This window comes from Mobula birostris, chromosome 12 (assembly GCF_030028105.1).
Source record: "Mobula birostris isolate sMobBir1 chromosome 12, sMobBir1.hap1, whole genome shotgun sequence".
Lineage (NCBI taxonomy): Eukaryota > Metazoa > Chordata > Chondrichthyes > Myliobatiformes > Myliobatidae > Mobula > Mobula birostris.
This window is the reverse complement of record NC_092381.1, coordinates 36008632-36023223: the sequence shown is the minus strand read 5'-3', so window position 1 is coordinate 36023223 and position 14592 is coordinate 36008632. Positions and strand designations below refer to the sequence as shown.

The window sequence follows — 14592 nt, the reverse complement described above, 5'->3', positions numbered from 1 at the left end:
GGGAATACATTGGTCCTTATTCTCTGATCTAATCAGATTTAACCACCGATCAAACATAGCTCCGTGGGGTAGAAAATGCTAAAGATTCAAAACCCAAATGAAGAAAACTCTCAACCTTAGTGTCTGATATCTTATGCTCAGATCATATAAATGTCTTCTCACCAGTTATAGAAATGATGTTCCTGCATTTGTCCTGTTGCTCATTACCTCTTGTCCTTTCAGAACCTTCCATGCCTCAATATCACTTTGATTCTAATGGATGGGAATAGACCTGCTCTATCCAGACTCAGACTCTACTTTACCTAGTCCTGATAAAGGGTCTCAGCCCTATACGCTGACTGTTTATTCATTTTTATAAATGTTGCCTGACCTGCTGAGTTCCACCAGCATTTTGTGTGTGTTGCTCTGGATTTCCAGCATCTGCAGATCTCCTGCACTTTTGGTTTGTTGCTCTACTCAGTGATAGTTCTTTAGCATTGTCACAAGGCAAGGGGACCAGAACTGTATTCAAAATTTCACTTGAAGCAGGACTTCTTTACTTTTGTACTTCAACTGCCTTCTTACAAAAGCCAAATGGTATTTATTTCCCTAGCTGCTGTATTTGCACAATACTTTTCAGATTCAGCTTAAAGATCATCCAAATTTCTGAATTTCAAATGCTGATAATCATTCTTTATTTTCTATTCTTGCTACCAAAATAAATAATCATCACATTTGTCCACATTATACTCTATCTATGCACATGCACTTAATTAGGCTAAATCCATTTGCGTTTTTCTCACAACTTACTGGAATTCAAATCTCAATGAAGTGCAAGATTAGCATTGTGCAATTTCTGAGAGAAAGTGGATACAACATACCACAGAGTCATATTTCTGACTTCTGTAGAAGTCTACAAATTCTCAGATCTATAAAAGTTGTAAATTCCTTCTGTCCCATGCAAGAAAAAAAAGTGCTGACAAAAAAAGACTACAAGCAATTCAAAGCCTATAGAGCACCACTGTCTCTTAAAAGGTCTGAAAATTTCCTATTCAGTGCTGAACAAACCTTTATTGCTGAGGGGTCGCTTCCGAACACAGACACATATTTTGTGTAACTCAACCTGAAAGAATTGAAAAGGCAAACATGAAAATAGCACTCCAAATCTTGTATCTTGCGGTTTTCATTACTTATTTATTTTTTTTGAAATGGGCCCAAATCACAGATCCCAATAAGTTAACTGTCAGGATCACTAAGCTATGGTCAGCTCGGAAGTAACACCCAAGGTATGTTTGGTCTTTCCTTTTTGGGAAATTTTGACGCACAGATCAAGATGCATTTCAGCTATTCCACAGCTGCATACTGTAATTTATTGCAAGGTGGTAAATCTACACCAGATCTTTGAGATCAGGTTTCTTAGCGGTTAGTGGTAAGCACCATTCCTTCATCAATAGCCATTAAATCTAAATCAATGAATATGATACAAGATCATTACTCACAGGATCTGAAGAAGAAAGGTGAGGATAACAGTCTAGTGTTGCTCTAAATTCTGCAATCATTTTCATGAACTCCCAGTTCGGATTGCTGGTGTCATATTCCTATAATAATTAAAACATTAGATACTTAATTGTTAAAAAGGTTTAAACAAAATCCTGCTTGTAACCAACACAGATGGAAGAACCCAGTTTAAAATGTAGTTTGCGCAATTCACACAAAAAATAGGAATCTCAGGTGATGAAATGAAAGTGCAAGAAAATGTTTTCTTTTAAGAAAAAAGGGAAAACTGAACCAATGTCAGGTCAAAATCCTGGAAAGGAATGGCATTTTTCTGGTTAAAGTATCAAACTTTGAAGTTGGTTTTATATTCCAGTAAAGTAGTATTTATTCAATTTGCACCATGTTTGCATATCTGAATGGGGTCCTACCTGTAAACGCTTTTCTCTTATTTCTTGAAGCTGAGTTAGTCTATTTTCTCGCTGTCTCTTAATCTTTTCAGTTTCTCTTATACAAGTAGGTTTTCTTCCTGCAAAGTATTTTATTAATCTAGGATTTTACCATTAACACGTAACATGAACCAGTTAAAAAGTTAACACAAGGGCAAATCAAAATCGCAAATTACACACTGATAATTTTAAAAAAGTGGTATTTACTTAGTGATCCACGGAACATGTAAATGTAGCACATTGAGCAGTCAAATGGAACTTCGATCAGGTGGTGGAAGTTACATTGAACTGAATTGAATTGACTTAGTTACTTACATCCTTCATATACATGATTAAGTAAAAATCTTTACCTTATGTCTCAGTCTAAATGTGCAATGAATAGTAATTTATAATGAATAGTATGTTACATACACATTATGGGCAGATTTTGCTTACACTGCTAGTGGCTTATGAAGAACATGGACTAACCCCAATATGATTCACCCAGCTGGTCAGACCCTTTCTGGTAAAGCATCAGACCTAGCTCGATTGATTGAAAAAGGATAAAAAAAAACAAAACAATTGGCAGTTGGATTTTTACTTTAAAGTGGTTGCTGATGTTACATGGGATGATGTTGGTGATTGCTAATAAATTCTGGACGGAAGTCATAAAACTGAAGTGTACCACCAAGTAACCCAGCTCCACAAACTCATCATTTTTGGGACAACTTGACAAACTTAACCAAGCAACGTTTCTTTGTTGTCATGAAAATATTAGGAGTTCTAGTCATTATATATTATTCAGGCTGTGACAAATCTGGGACTCTGGTATCAATCTGAAAGGCTATAAACAAGTCGGATAATCTCATTTTGAGAACAACTCAAAGTAAATCAATTAATTGAGGACTACAGTATTTGGGCCAAGTCGGTGGTGTAATGGCATCAGCACTGGAGTTCGAGGCGGATGATCCCAAGTTCGAATCCGGCTGGGTGCCAACCTGGACAGCAGCAGCAGTATTTGTGCAGAAGGCCTGGCAATCTACTTCCGTATCTTGCCAACTACACTATCCATAGGGTCACAGCGACTCGACGGCATTCAACAACAACAGTATGAGTATGCACTTAAAATCTAAACAAACTTGTTGATGTCTTTCTTACCTGAAGCAACGCTCTTGCAGTTTACAGGGTCTACTTCAGCTGATCTCAAGTTAGGCATAATTTGTGCTTCCAGTGCAACTTGTGCTCGTGAACGAGTCCGACGTGATACTTGGAAGATGTAGAAAAATATACCACGTTTTAAACAAACAGCAAGTAACTAATCACATTTACCCCAAGGGACAATACAATATACCAATGATTTTCCATAAAGTTGGTGATCAATCCAAGTTATATTGAACAAAGCATCTGTGAGCCTAGATTCCAACCCAATTGTCATTTTTTAAAAATTAATTTTTTATGCGTTTCTACAATACAGCAACAGAAAAAACCATCAACAAAATGGAGATTTATACAGTGCAAAACAACCGCGTCCAATATATAATTCAGAAGAATAAGGAAAAAGCACCCAAAATAAAATCATATAAAGTTAGGGTCCTCCCCACCCTCCCACTATAAAACCCCAAGCCAAACATTTCTATGTACAATTGTCATTTTTAAACTACAGCAATCTTACATGGATTTTTTTTTAAAAAAAGGAAAAAACAGCTAAAATCAATTTGATTAATGACCCAATTTTCTTTTCATACCTAATGCTGCACCAGAACCCTGGAGACCAAATTTGTACTTTTGTTACCTAACAATCCCATTGTAACAGAGCCATCACCTTTGACAATGACCATTAATATACCAATAGCACGAACAAACTGCTCCATTATTATTGTGGAGTTTGATATTCATGCAATCTGATCATTTCACTTCAACAGCAGAAATTCAATCAATATAACAATTTTGAATGAAATTTTATACATGGAATAAAATATTGAACTCTCTCTTATGGCTAGGAGGGCGCTTTTGCTTAAATGGAAGGATGCTGTTCCGCCTAACCATGCTCAGTGATTACAGGATGTTAAGGCATTCTTAAATTTAGAAAAGATTCGTTGTTCAATTTCTGAATCTAACCAAGATTTTCAAAATTTGTGGGGGGCCGTTTTTAAATTATTTTCATAATCTTTGATTTCCTGTTAAAGTACAGAAGCTCGTTAATAGCATATTTCACTATCTGATAAGGTTTTTTTTTCTTTACCAAACAGCTTTGACTTTAGTAGTGGGGTATAGATTTTTTAAAAATATAAATTGTTCATATTCTAACATACAAATTAATCTAATCGATACAAATACAGGTGTCCCCCGCTTTTCGAACGTTCGCTTTACGAAACTTCACTGTTATGAACGACCTACGTTCAGTTCCCTGCTTTCGCTTTCAGAAGGTATTTTCACTGTTACGAAAAGAAAGCAGCGTGCACCCTGGGCAGCCACTCTCTCCCGGATTCGGAACTGCATTCTCACTGGTATTGCTTAAACATGTGCCTGTGAGCAGCCGTTAGCAAGATGAGTTCTACAGTATTGGAAAAGCCTGAAAGAGCTCGTAAGGGTGTTACACAGTGTAAAACTAGACATAATTAAGCGTTTTGATTGTGGTGAACGAAGCAAGGGTAAAGTGAGTTTGGCTTGTGGAAGCTGACGAAGATGATGTTGAAGAGGTTTTGGCATCCCATGACCAAGAACTGATAGATGAAGAGCTGATGCAATTGGAAGAGGAAAGGATAACAATCAAAACGAATGCAGTAGCGAACTGAACGTGAAGCAACTGCGTGAGATTTTCGCTGCAATGATAAAGTACGACTTTAATTTTGAAGGGGTACGTCGGTTTAGGAGATATTTGCAAGATGGTTTGAGTCCTTACAAAGAACTGTACGATCTAAAAATGCGCGAGGCTCAGCAGTCAAGCAAGCCTTCCACATCAGCCACAACAGACGACGAACCTCGACCTTCGACATCGAGGCAGGCAGTCATAGGAGAAGATGAGCTGCCTGCCCTAATGAAAACAGACGACGATGAGATGACACCCCAGTGTCCCACCACCCCAACCACCAGGCCGCGGACAGATACCAATTCGTGGAGAACGCAGTGATAGCTGGGAGGCACACAGCACATCTTTAAAAAAGCTGAAATAAATATGCTAATTAATTAGGTGCCGCCGACACTTAATTGTCGGCCCAGATCAGAGACAACGCAATCGGCAATTACCTTTGATCTGGGCCGACATTTACGTGCCAGGCGGCACCTAATTAATTAGCTTGTTTATTTCGGCTTTTTTCTTAAAGATGTGCTGCGTGCCTCCTGGTTACCCCTGCATGCTTCACGGATCGGTATCGGTCGGCGGCCTGGAGGGTGGGAACCACTGCACCACCCAAACTCTGACGACTCAGTCTAACACACCATCATCAGTGTGCTCGGCGCTGTCCCAATTCCAGTAAGTGATACTACACTGTACATACATTATTTCTACTTTATATCGGCTGTGTATTTTTACGTGTTATTTGGTATGATTTGGCAGCTTCATAGTTTAAAGGTTACTGGAGAGAGTGTTTTGCCAACAGCGCTTGTGTGAGATTTTCTGCCGAGAGTGTTTGCGTGAGATTTTCGCTGAAAGCGCTTGTGTGAGATTTTCGCTACGGAGAACAGTGCAGTAATGATTATGGAAAAGTATTTCTACTTTATATAGGCTGTGTATTTATCATATCATTCCTGCTTTTACTATATGTTACTGTTATTTTAGGTTTTATGTGTTATTTGGCATGATTTGGTAGGTTATTTTTGGGTCTGCGAACTCTCACAAAATTTTCCCATATAAATAAATGGTAATTGCTTCTTCACTTTACGACATTCCGGTTTACGAACCGTTTCATAGGAATGCTCTACCTTTGGATGGCGGGGGGAAACCTGTATAGGGTAAGGAGTTTGTTAATGTGATTCACTATAATGTATCTGGTATTATTATATTTTTTCTTTTGTTTTATAATATGTATTTTCTTGGACTCTGTATTCTTCTATGTAGAAATTAATAAAAGTATTGTAAAAGAAAGAAATATTGAACTTTTAATAAGATTTGGTGATGCCAGTGCCAGCTTTCTAGTGGATTGTTATAGCACACTCTCTCAACTGAAAGCACCACTGGCCAAAACAAAAGGAAGCCTTCACCTCAGAGGTAGAAACTGAATAATGAGGAGGAAAATGAATTAAAGCTCATTAAGCACTAGCTTTCAGAAACACACCGGTACCCTAGACTTACAATTCAGACAAATAATTAAATCTGCTGTCAACTGGAAGTGAGATGGTCAGGTCTTCAAACTCGCAGAAATTTGTGTAGTTTAAAATTTTAAAAGGAAGCAATACCTCAAGAATTGCATATACTATACTCCCTTAAAGTTATTAAGATAAAGATGTGAATTAAGTGCAGTTTAGTAAATAGTAACATTAGTGTTACCTTCATCACCATCAAATACAGGTTCTAGAGTATTCATCACATGAAAAGATAAACAAAGTCTATTAGATTCCACACAAAATTAATTCACCAACTCTCTCACCCCTTCCACAATCTTAATTGGTTACAGACAAATGAGTCAACCGCACTTCAATTTATATTTAAACGTATGAGATCTCATTTCATTGGGGAAACCTGAAACATTTAACATTGCTTCAAACACAACAATGAAATCAATTCAAAGCGTACAAAAGATCCAATAAACTCATTGTTGATTCTCCAAAAGCTACTGCTATCATCCGGCAGGAGAGCAAAGATACAAACTTCCAGCAAAATGAAGTCTGAACATTCTTGGAAATGGAGACCTTTCAGGAAAAGTTTGAAATTCAGATGGAAATATTTAATCATTCCACTCAAATCTGACACCTTTATTTCCCAATGACAAAAACATACTAAATTTAAAGCTGCCAGTTGCAGTGATAGCTACAAAAACCAAGTGATATTTTCGTGGACACCAATATTATATTTGATATAGAATCTGTCTATTCAAAGGTCAATTTATTTTTTCTCATGCCTTTTCCTGCCTGAGATTGCCAACTTCTGGCAAGAGTACAATTCTTAATCTATCAGTCATTCTCAAACAAAAACACCTTCAGTACATAAAACTCGAGAATACAAATATCAGACTATTTGATTACTGGGGAACTAATCAATGCGGAAACGTCATGGCTGAATAATAGCAGCTAAGTCCAGTAAAGGGGATTCGCCAATCAGCCATAAAAAAATTGTACCAAATAAGAGTCCTGATGAAGGGTGTCGGGCCGAAACGTCGACTGTTTACTATTGTCCATTGATGTTGCCTGGCCTGATGAGTTCTCCAGCATTTTGTGTGTGTTGCTTTGGATTTCCAACAACTGCAGATTTTTCTCTTGTTTGTGATTGTACAAATAAGTTTGTTTTCCTGAGTTATATGCCAGTATTGGAGTGAAAATATTTTGCTGTTATCTGCAAAAACCAGCAGTTAGTATTTTCATACCAAGACCAGCAGCACTCTCCATATTCACTCTTAAGTGAACCTGTTAATGAGCATGTCTATTTAAGACACAGACGGAACGAAATTCTCTTATGGCTCAGTCTTTGAAATGCTTTCTGAGAACGGTGGATGAGAGCCTTTGAATTTTTTTTTAAAAAAGGTAGATGACAGATTCTTGATAAACTTGGATGAACTGTTATTGAGAATAATGAGGAATGCGGAGCTGAGGTTACCATCTATTTTATAAAATGACTAATGCAGAAATTTTCTTGTCAAGCTGTATCAAGGAACATATTTTAATCAGCATCCTTTCTCCAATCTTGGCACTAAGTTTGTTAAACAGTTTTATGTAAAAGATAATTAAATGGAAGGAGCAATTAATATTGACTGAAAGCTCACTATCGTCACTATTTTCTGTTAATTTCCTTAACATCTTGTATACAAAGAGGGTGGAGCTTAGTTATGATGGCACTAAATGACGACTCCTTTGTCATGGAAACAGCTCTATTTCCATCTTTTATATCTCTATATTTCCCTTTCAGGGTTCTTTTGAAGACCCTGACCTGGAGTTACACGCTGACTTTGGTTCTTTACGGGAATGACACCCGCTCTCGGGGTTTCACGACTGGCCATTATCCGACATGCCAAGGATGCGGCCTAAGAGCTTCGCTTGACTTTGGAGGCCCGGGATCTTGTGGCTCTGGAGACAGGCTGAGCAAAGGTCGGTGTCCCAGCAGGAGATATATTTCCTGAGGGTCAGACACCCTGAGCCAATAGGCTGATCCTGGACTTATTTCCTGGCATAATTTACATATTACTATTTAATTATTTATGGTGCAACTGTAACGAAAACCAATTTCCCTTGGGATCAATAAAGTATGACTATGATTGGTGTGTCGTGGGAGTCAGAAGATCTTTGGCCATGTGCCCAGAGACCAGAGATCTTTGGGCACAGAACTTGGAAAAAGTGACGCAACGGACTTTTAACATCATAAACCAGCAAATTGTTTGTTATGTCTCCCCTCTTGCTGTGAAATGGAGACACCTCTTTCTCCCTTATTAGTGAGAGAGACCCTGTGGTATGTCGAATACTGGGTGAATGAGTAGTCTTTGGGGTATTGCAAGTCTGTGTCTTTACTGTACGCTTGAGTGCTCGGTGGTGGGTGCTGATGCTTTTTTTTTCGCTGGTGAGGGGAGCTGGGTGGGGGGGACTTTGGGGGAACTCCTCTGTTTTCATGGATGGTTGCGAAGAAAGAGCATTTCAGGATGTATATTGCATACATTTCTCCGACGTTAAATGCACCTTCAAAACAATTTCACCTGATTTTAAAAGAGGCAGTTATCAGATAAAGGAATTCTTTTTGATGACGTAAAAAAAAAATTCAATGCATTAATGTAGAACTTTAAGCCACTTCCTTTCATAGATCATATCAACTTGTTCTATTATAGGATGTTACAAAACCATTTGATCATGAGACGAAATATCGTCTAGCTCCCTGTCTAGCTGGTAAATGATAAAGCAAAACGTAGTGCACATTTGAATTTGAAGTAAACTGCAACTCACTTTCTTTTGCAGTCCCATTCCTTGGGACTGGCAGAGCTGATTCACGTCTTGGGACCTAAAAGAGACAACTAGTTGTGGTAACTGGAAGGGCAAGTAAAATCTTATACCTACCTTTTTAAAAAGATATTTCAAATAACTATTCCACATTATTAATGACACATTCAAGAATCAGTTTCAATTAGAATGAAAATAAAGACTGCTCATGACTATTGTAAATAATTAAGAAACTAACTTAACTTGCAAGAAAAGCTACTCTTTTCCAAAACACAAAAAAATTTGAAATATGAAATACAAAAAGTGGTCGTTTGGGGAAAAAAAAGCAAAGAAATTAAGTGAGCTACTTTGAGTGGTCATGATGAGATTCAGGACCACTGGTAAAATCTACTGCACTATTTTTTAATGTAGCAATCCCCAAATAATCAAATGAAGAGATCAAGAAACACTTCTTCATACCTGCTAGATACGCAAAACACATGAAAAGCTGTTGCTTTCAATGAAATATTTTGCCCCCCCCAAGAAAATGTCCATAAAATTACCTATTCTTTTTCCTCCCAACAAATATATTGTAGATTTATTCCAATTTTTTAAAATCCCAAAATATATTAGCGAGAATTTATTTTTAATTCCCAAACTGGAATTGGTCCACAAAAGCTAGCTTCGCCAGCATTGCCTTGTACAGCAAAAGTTGCACCACTAGAAATTTAATGCTGCAGGAATAAATTAAAACAATATCCAAGTCAGCTTGTTTGAGAAAGTTATAGCATAACCCAATTGAGTCAAAAAGATAGTCTAAAATGGGGATGCAGTTATGTAATGTCAAAGTGTCTGTGTGAACACCCATTCAGCATGTTACCATACAAAAATGTCAGGCCTGGACAGGAAAAAAACTCCTAATTTTCTCTAAGTTACCCACACTTGACCTTAAACCTGCACTCTCTTGTTATATACACTTCTAAGAAAAACAAGATTTTTTGCTATCGGTTTCATTTGCACCAACCAATTTCAGATACTCAGCTTTTTTCACTTGAAAGAAAATTTTTCAGAGCTAACTGATGCTCCAAGAAATTAAAAAAAAAATTCGAGCATACTTATAGTAGCTCATAATTCAGAAAGATTCTTTTTAAGTATATTACTGAAGATTGATAAATGGATTTAAGCTCATACAAGTAAAAATGTCAACCTGACACGCTCGGTTCTTTGATGCCAGAGTCAAAAGGTAGCACAAGAGCTGGGTCCCTAGCGAGTAAATTGGGAACACAGCAAGCATCAACTGGTGAGGCAGATTTGAAAGATCAGAACATCCAAATGGTGGGATATAAGATTATCAGTTTTACTGTTTCAATCACAAAATAACTCCAGAATCGATTGACCTACACCTGCTCTTAAGCAACACTTTTCTCCACATATCTTTATGGGAAAATGAGTTACCATTCAAAATAAGGAGAATACAGCAACTAAGATAAACATATTTTCCAAGAGCCAAAAATTTAAAACTTACCCGTGTGTTCCTTCTTGGTACACTTGGAGGTGGCATCTTTTCTACTAAGTTAGGATTTAACATTAGTAAGCTTTCAATGTCAATCTGAAGGTAAAAGAAATATATTCAGAGCTCACTTAAATCAATACAAAACTTTTGCACAAATGCTGACCACATATCATATAATTTGGCCATGCTTATGGAGTTGAACAGTACAGATGTCTTTATCCCAAGACTAAAGTTTAAAGTAAATTTATTAACAAAATATGTACTGCATGTCACCATATACTACCCCAAGATTCATTTTCTTGCAGGTATCCACAATAAAAGAAAAGTACAATAGAATCAATGAAAACTTGCACACAAAACTGACAAACAACCAGTGTGAAAAAGACAAACTGGACAAATAATTAATAATAACAACACATAATACTGAGAACACAAGTTCTCAGTAAATGCCTTAATGCTTGTCCCCTATATCATCAACATCCAAACCAATTTTAATCCTTTTCCTATCATGCCATAACTCAATGGAAGTGGGTGGGTGGAGAAAGCAAAAAATTCCCAAAAGCATTATCAAATTCCAGCTCTTCCTGTTATGTTTTGTAACTCCAAAACATAAAACTAATTGAAAGGAAAACATGGGATAAGCATGGCTTTGTGTGGAGCAGGTCGTGTCTTACCAACTTGACTGAGTTTTTAAACAAGGTGACGAGAGAGATTAATGATGGTTGGGTAGTGGATGTTGTCTACATAAATTTTAGTAAGGCCCTTGACAAAGTCTCTCATGGAAGGCTAATCCAGAAGATGAAGATGCATGAGATCCGTGGCGAATTAGCTGCTTGGATTCAGAAATAGCTTGCACAGAGAATACATAGGGTAGTGGTTGAAAGAACTTATTCGAGCTGGTGGTCTGTAATTAGTGATGTTCCACAGGGATCTGTGTTGGGAACTCTGCTGTTTGTAATGTACATAAATGACCTGGATGAAAATGTAGATGGGTGGGTTAGTAAATTTGCAGATGATACCAAGATTGGTCAAGATGTGGATAGTGTAGAAGACTAGCAACGAATACAGCACCATATACAGTGATACTAGAAAGTTTCTGAAACCTGTTAAATTTTCTCTATTTCCGCATAAATATGACCTAAAATGCGATCAGACCTTCACGCAATTCCTAAAGCTAGATAAAGAGAACCCAATTAAATAAATAACAAAACATTATACTTGTTCATTTATTTATTGAGGAAAAATGATTCAATGTAGTTGTTGGGAAAATAATGTGCACTTTTCCTTTCAGTAACTACATTATGTGACATGGAAAACTATATAATCAGAAGTGAACAACACTATCTCCAAAAATGGAAAATTTGCTTTTGGCAGAAGACTTACATCTTTGGCTTTGCTAATGGAATCTTCCAGCCATTCGACTCTTACACAAGATTTCTCAGTATTCAGCTCAGTTATACCTGCATCTTGTACCATCCCTATGAAAAAAAGATGCCATATCAAAAATGAATTAATGGGAAAACAAAATACATTTCCTTCCTCCAAACCAGAATAACATTATTAGCTCTTAAATTCAGCATCCGTTCAAAAGCAGTTTGACATGTTTAAAGTATTTTCCTTAAAATATAGGCAATTAGTTGATGACAGAGGAACTGAATTCAGGCTCCCACCTTAGAAAACCTTGCACAATTCTTAAAAATATCAGCAGTGTCTAAATAGGGAGAATTGTCCCACATACAGATACAGCAATGCCATTCACAGAATCGAATTTTGTCAAGTTCCTCCATTTTATTACCGGACACCACTCATTACTATCTGAAAACACTAAAATCAGCAAAACACAGAATGCACTCTAATTTGGAGGTGAGCTACCACCTTGACTAAGATGACTGAGCCTTGAAACATGAACTGTCAGTTTGCACTTGCAGAAGGCAGCAAGTGAACAGACAAGAATAAATTTGATTTTGTCCTCAGTCTGCACGAGATAGATCTGTCCATTTCGACCCTGATAGAAGAAACCAATGCACAGTCCTTAGTGACAGTCCCTTCATGTTAAAATCATGCCAAATAGGATAAAGCCTAAAACAAACCTTGCAACTCAAAATAGGGTATTAAAGAAACACCGTGGACCACCAGCAGAAATGTAAACCACCTCATGGACCAGTGCCTCCTTCATGCTATCAATACTATCAGGACAGGGCATGAACTCACTTGCGCTGGGCATATATCAAATAGCAAGTACAACAGGACCAATATGTTCAAAAGACAAAGATCATGCACTGGACAGATCCAAGCAATCTCACAATCATACTTAAACTGTAGCCCTTCAACATGGTCACAAATTGAGAAAAAGATAACAGAGGCAGAGGCTCAAAGAAAATCTCCACCTTTAGTACTACAGGTCCCAATATCTGACACACATCAAATGAATGATCTATCTCAGAGCCTTTATGAGAAGTTTTCAGACAATTACAGACTCATTCCACATGACATCAAGAAATAGTAAAGAATGCAAGGAATAGCAAAAAGCTATGGAGCAAAATAACATCCCAAGAACAGCAGTGTTAACCTGTGCTCCAGAACTCACTGCACCCCTGACTAAGAATTCACATGTACCTCCAACTATTGCATTTGGTGTTCGTGATGTGGCCTCTTTACATTGGTGAGACCATAATGAGACCAGGTGATCACTTTGCAGAGCAACTGCACTTTGTTCACAAAAGCCATCGATCTTCTTGTTGGATGTCACTTCAACTCCCTTTCCCATTCTTACACAGACCTGTCTATTCTCAGCCTACCTCATTACCAGGGCGAGGCCAAACACAAACTAGGACAACAGCTCATATTCTATTCGGTTAGCCTAAAGTCTAATGAATGAAATGAACACCAAGTCTTCCAATTTCAGGTAACCAACAACCCTTGAGCTCCTTCCCAACTCCTGCCAGTCCACCCAGGTTCTCTGACTTTCCCCCACCATCCCCGTTTCCACCTACCTATCACCTACATATGTAGCCACATTCCATCTAGGCTCAACTTTCCCATCTCCTACCCATATCTGGTTTCATCTGCTCACCTCTCCACTACCTGGTTCCATGACCAGCCTGTTTCTAATCTCTCCTGGCTCCAGCTGCCTAGTTTTCCTCTCCCTATCACCTACCAGCCTGTCTCAACATTCCCCTCTCCCCACCTAGCTCCATCTCAATAGCCCTCCCTCATCTAGCTCCATCAATCACCCACTAGCTTCTGTCATCCCCCTTATCTTCTCTCTGTGCTGAATGCAAGGTCTCAGCTGAAAAATGTGACCTTCCCTTTGCCTCCACCAGTACTGCTGGACTTGCTAAGTTCTTCCAGCAGGTTTTTTTTTGTGCTTCTAGCAAACTGTTCCTGTTCAGTTGCAACATCTATTTGACAATGTCCAAAACTGTCCACCAAACACAGGACCAATGCAATCTTGCCAATTATCACCTAGTCTTCTTCAAATTGTGATTACTGAGATAATGACAACTTCCACCAAGTTCCATTTACTCGCCAATGCCCAGTTTGGATCTGCTGGGACCACTCAGTTACAGATATCTCATCCTTATCAAACAGAAACCAGTGAACTGAATTTGGGCGAGCATAACATTAAAACAGCCTGATAAAAATGAAGTATTTCCCTGTTGGTTTCAGTGGCTGGAGTTAAATGTCACACAAACATGATGGTAGTTATTAGAAATCAATTATCTAAGCCCCAAGACATCTACAGGAACAATTCAGGGCAGTGTGCTCAGCCAAACCATCATCAGCTGTTAATTCAATGACCCTCCCTCCAACACCATAAGGTCCGAAGAGGGGAAGCTTGCTAATGATTGCATAATTTTCAATTCTATTTGCAAACCAGCAGCAAGTAATACAACTGATACCCACACATAGCAAGACCTAGACAAGGTTCAGACATAGTTTAAAAACAGTGGCAAGTAACAGTTGCACCACAGAAGTGCTATATCTGTCGATTTCTGTCTTCAACAAGAGAGTCTAATTAACATATTCTTGACATTCAATGGGATTACCAAACTTTCCACCAAAATCCTAGGGGCTATAATTGACCAGAAACTTAACTGATCTGCCACAAATGCTTGCAGCTAC

The 14592-nt window shown here is 38.0% G+C and overlaps 1 protein-coding gene across 3 annotated transcripts in view; it reads right to left on the bottom strand.

The window, feature by feature from the left end:
- kif2c (kinesin family member 2C) overlaps window positions 1-14592 on the bottom strand; it is a 70985-nt gene that overhangs the window by 42933 nt on the left and 13460 nt on the right. For 2 of the 3 annotated variants that reach the window (XM_072274634.1, XM_072274636.1), the window contains exons 2-9: window positions 11851-11945; window positions 10480-10563; window positions 8982-9036; window positions 6388-6411; window positions 3060-3167; window positions 1905-2002; window positions 1479-1577; window positions 1048-1102 (exon numbers count right to left, since the gene is read on the bottom strand). In XM_072274634.1, coding sequence (XP_072130735.1) covers window positions 1048-1102; window positions 1479-1577; window positions 1905-2002; window positions 3060-3167; window positions 6388-6411; window positions 8982-9036; window positions 10480-10563; window positions 11851-11945 — 618 coding nt within the window. The remainder of the gene's footprint in view (window positions 1-1047; window positions 1103-1478; window positions 1578-1904; window positions 2003-3059; window positions 3168-6387; window positions 6412-8981; window positions 9037-10479; window positions 10564-11850; window positions 11946-14592) is intronic. The other variant, XM_072274635.1, reaches the window with a different exon arrangement.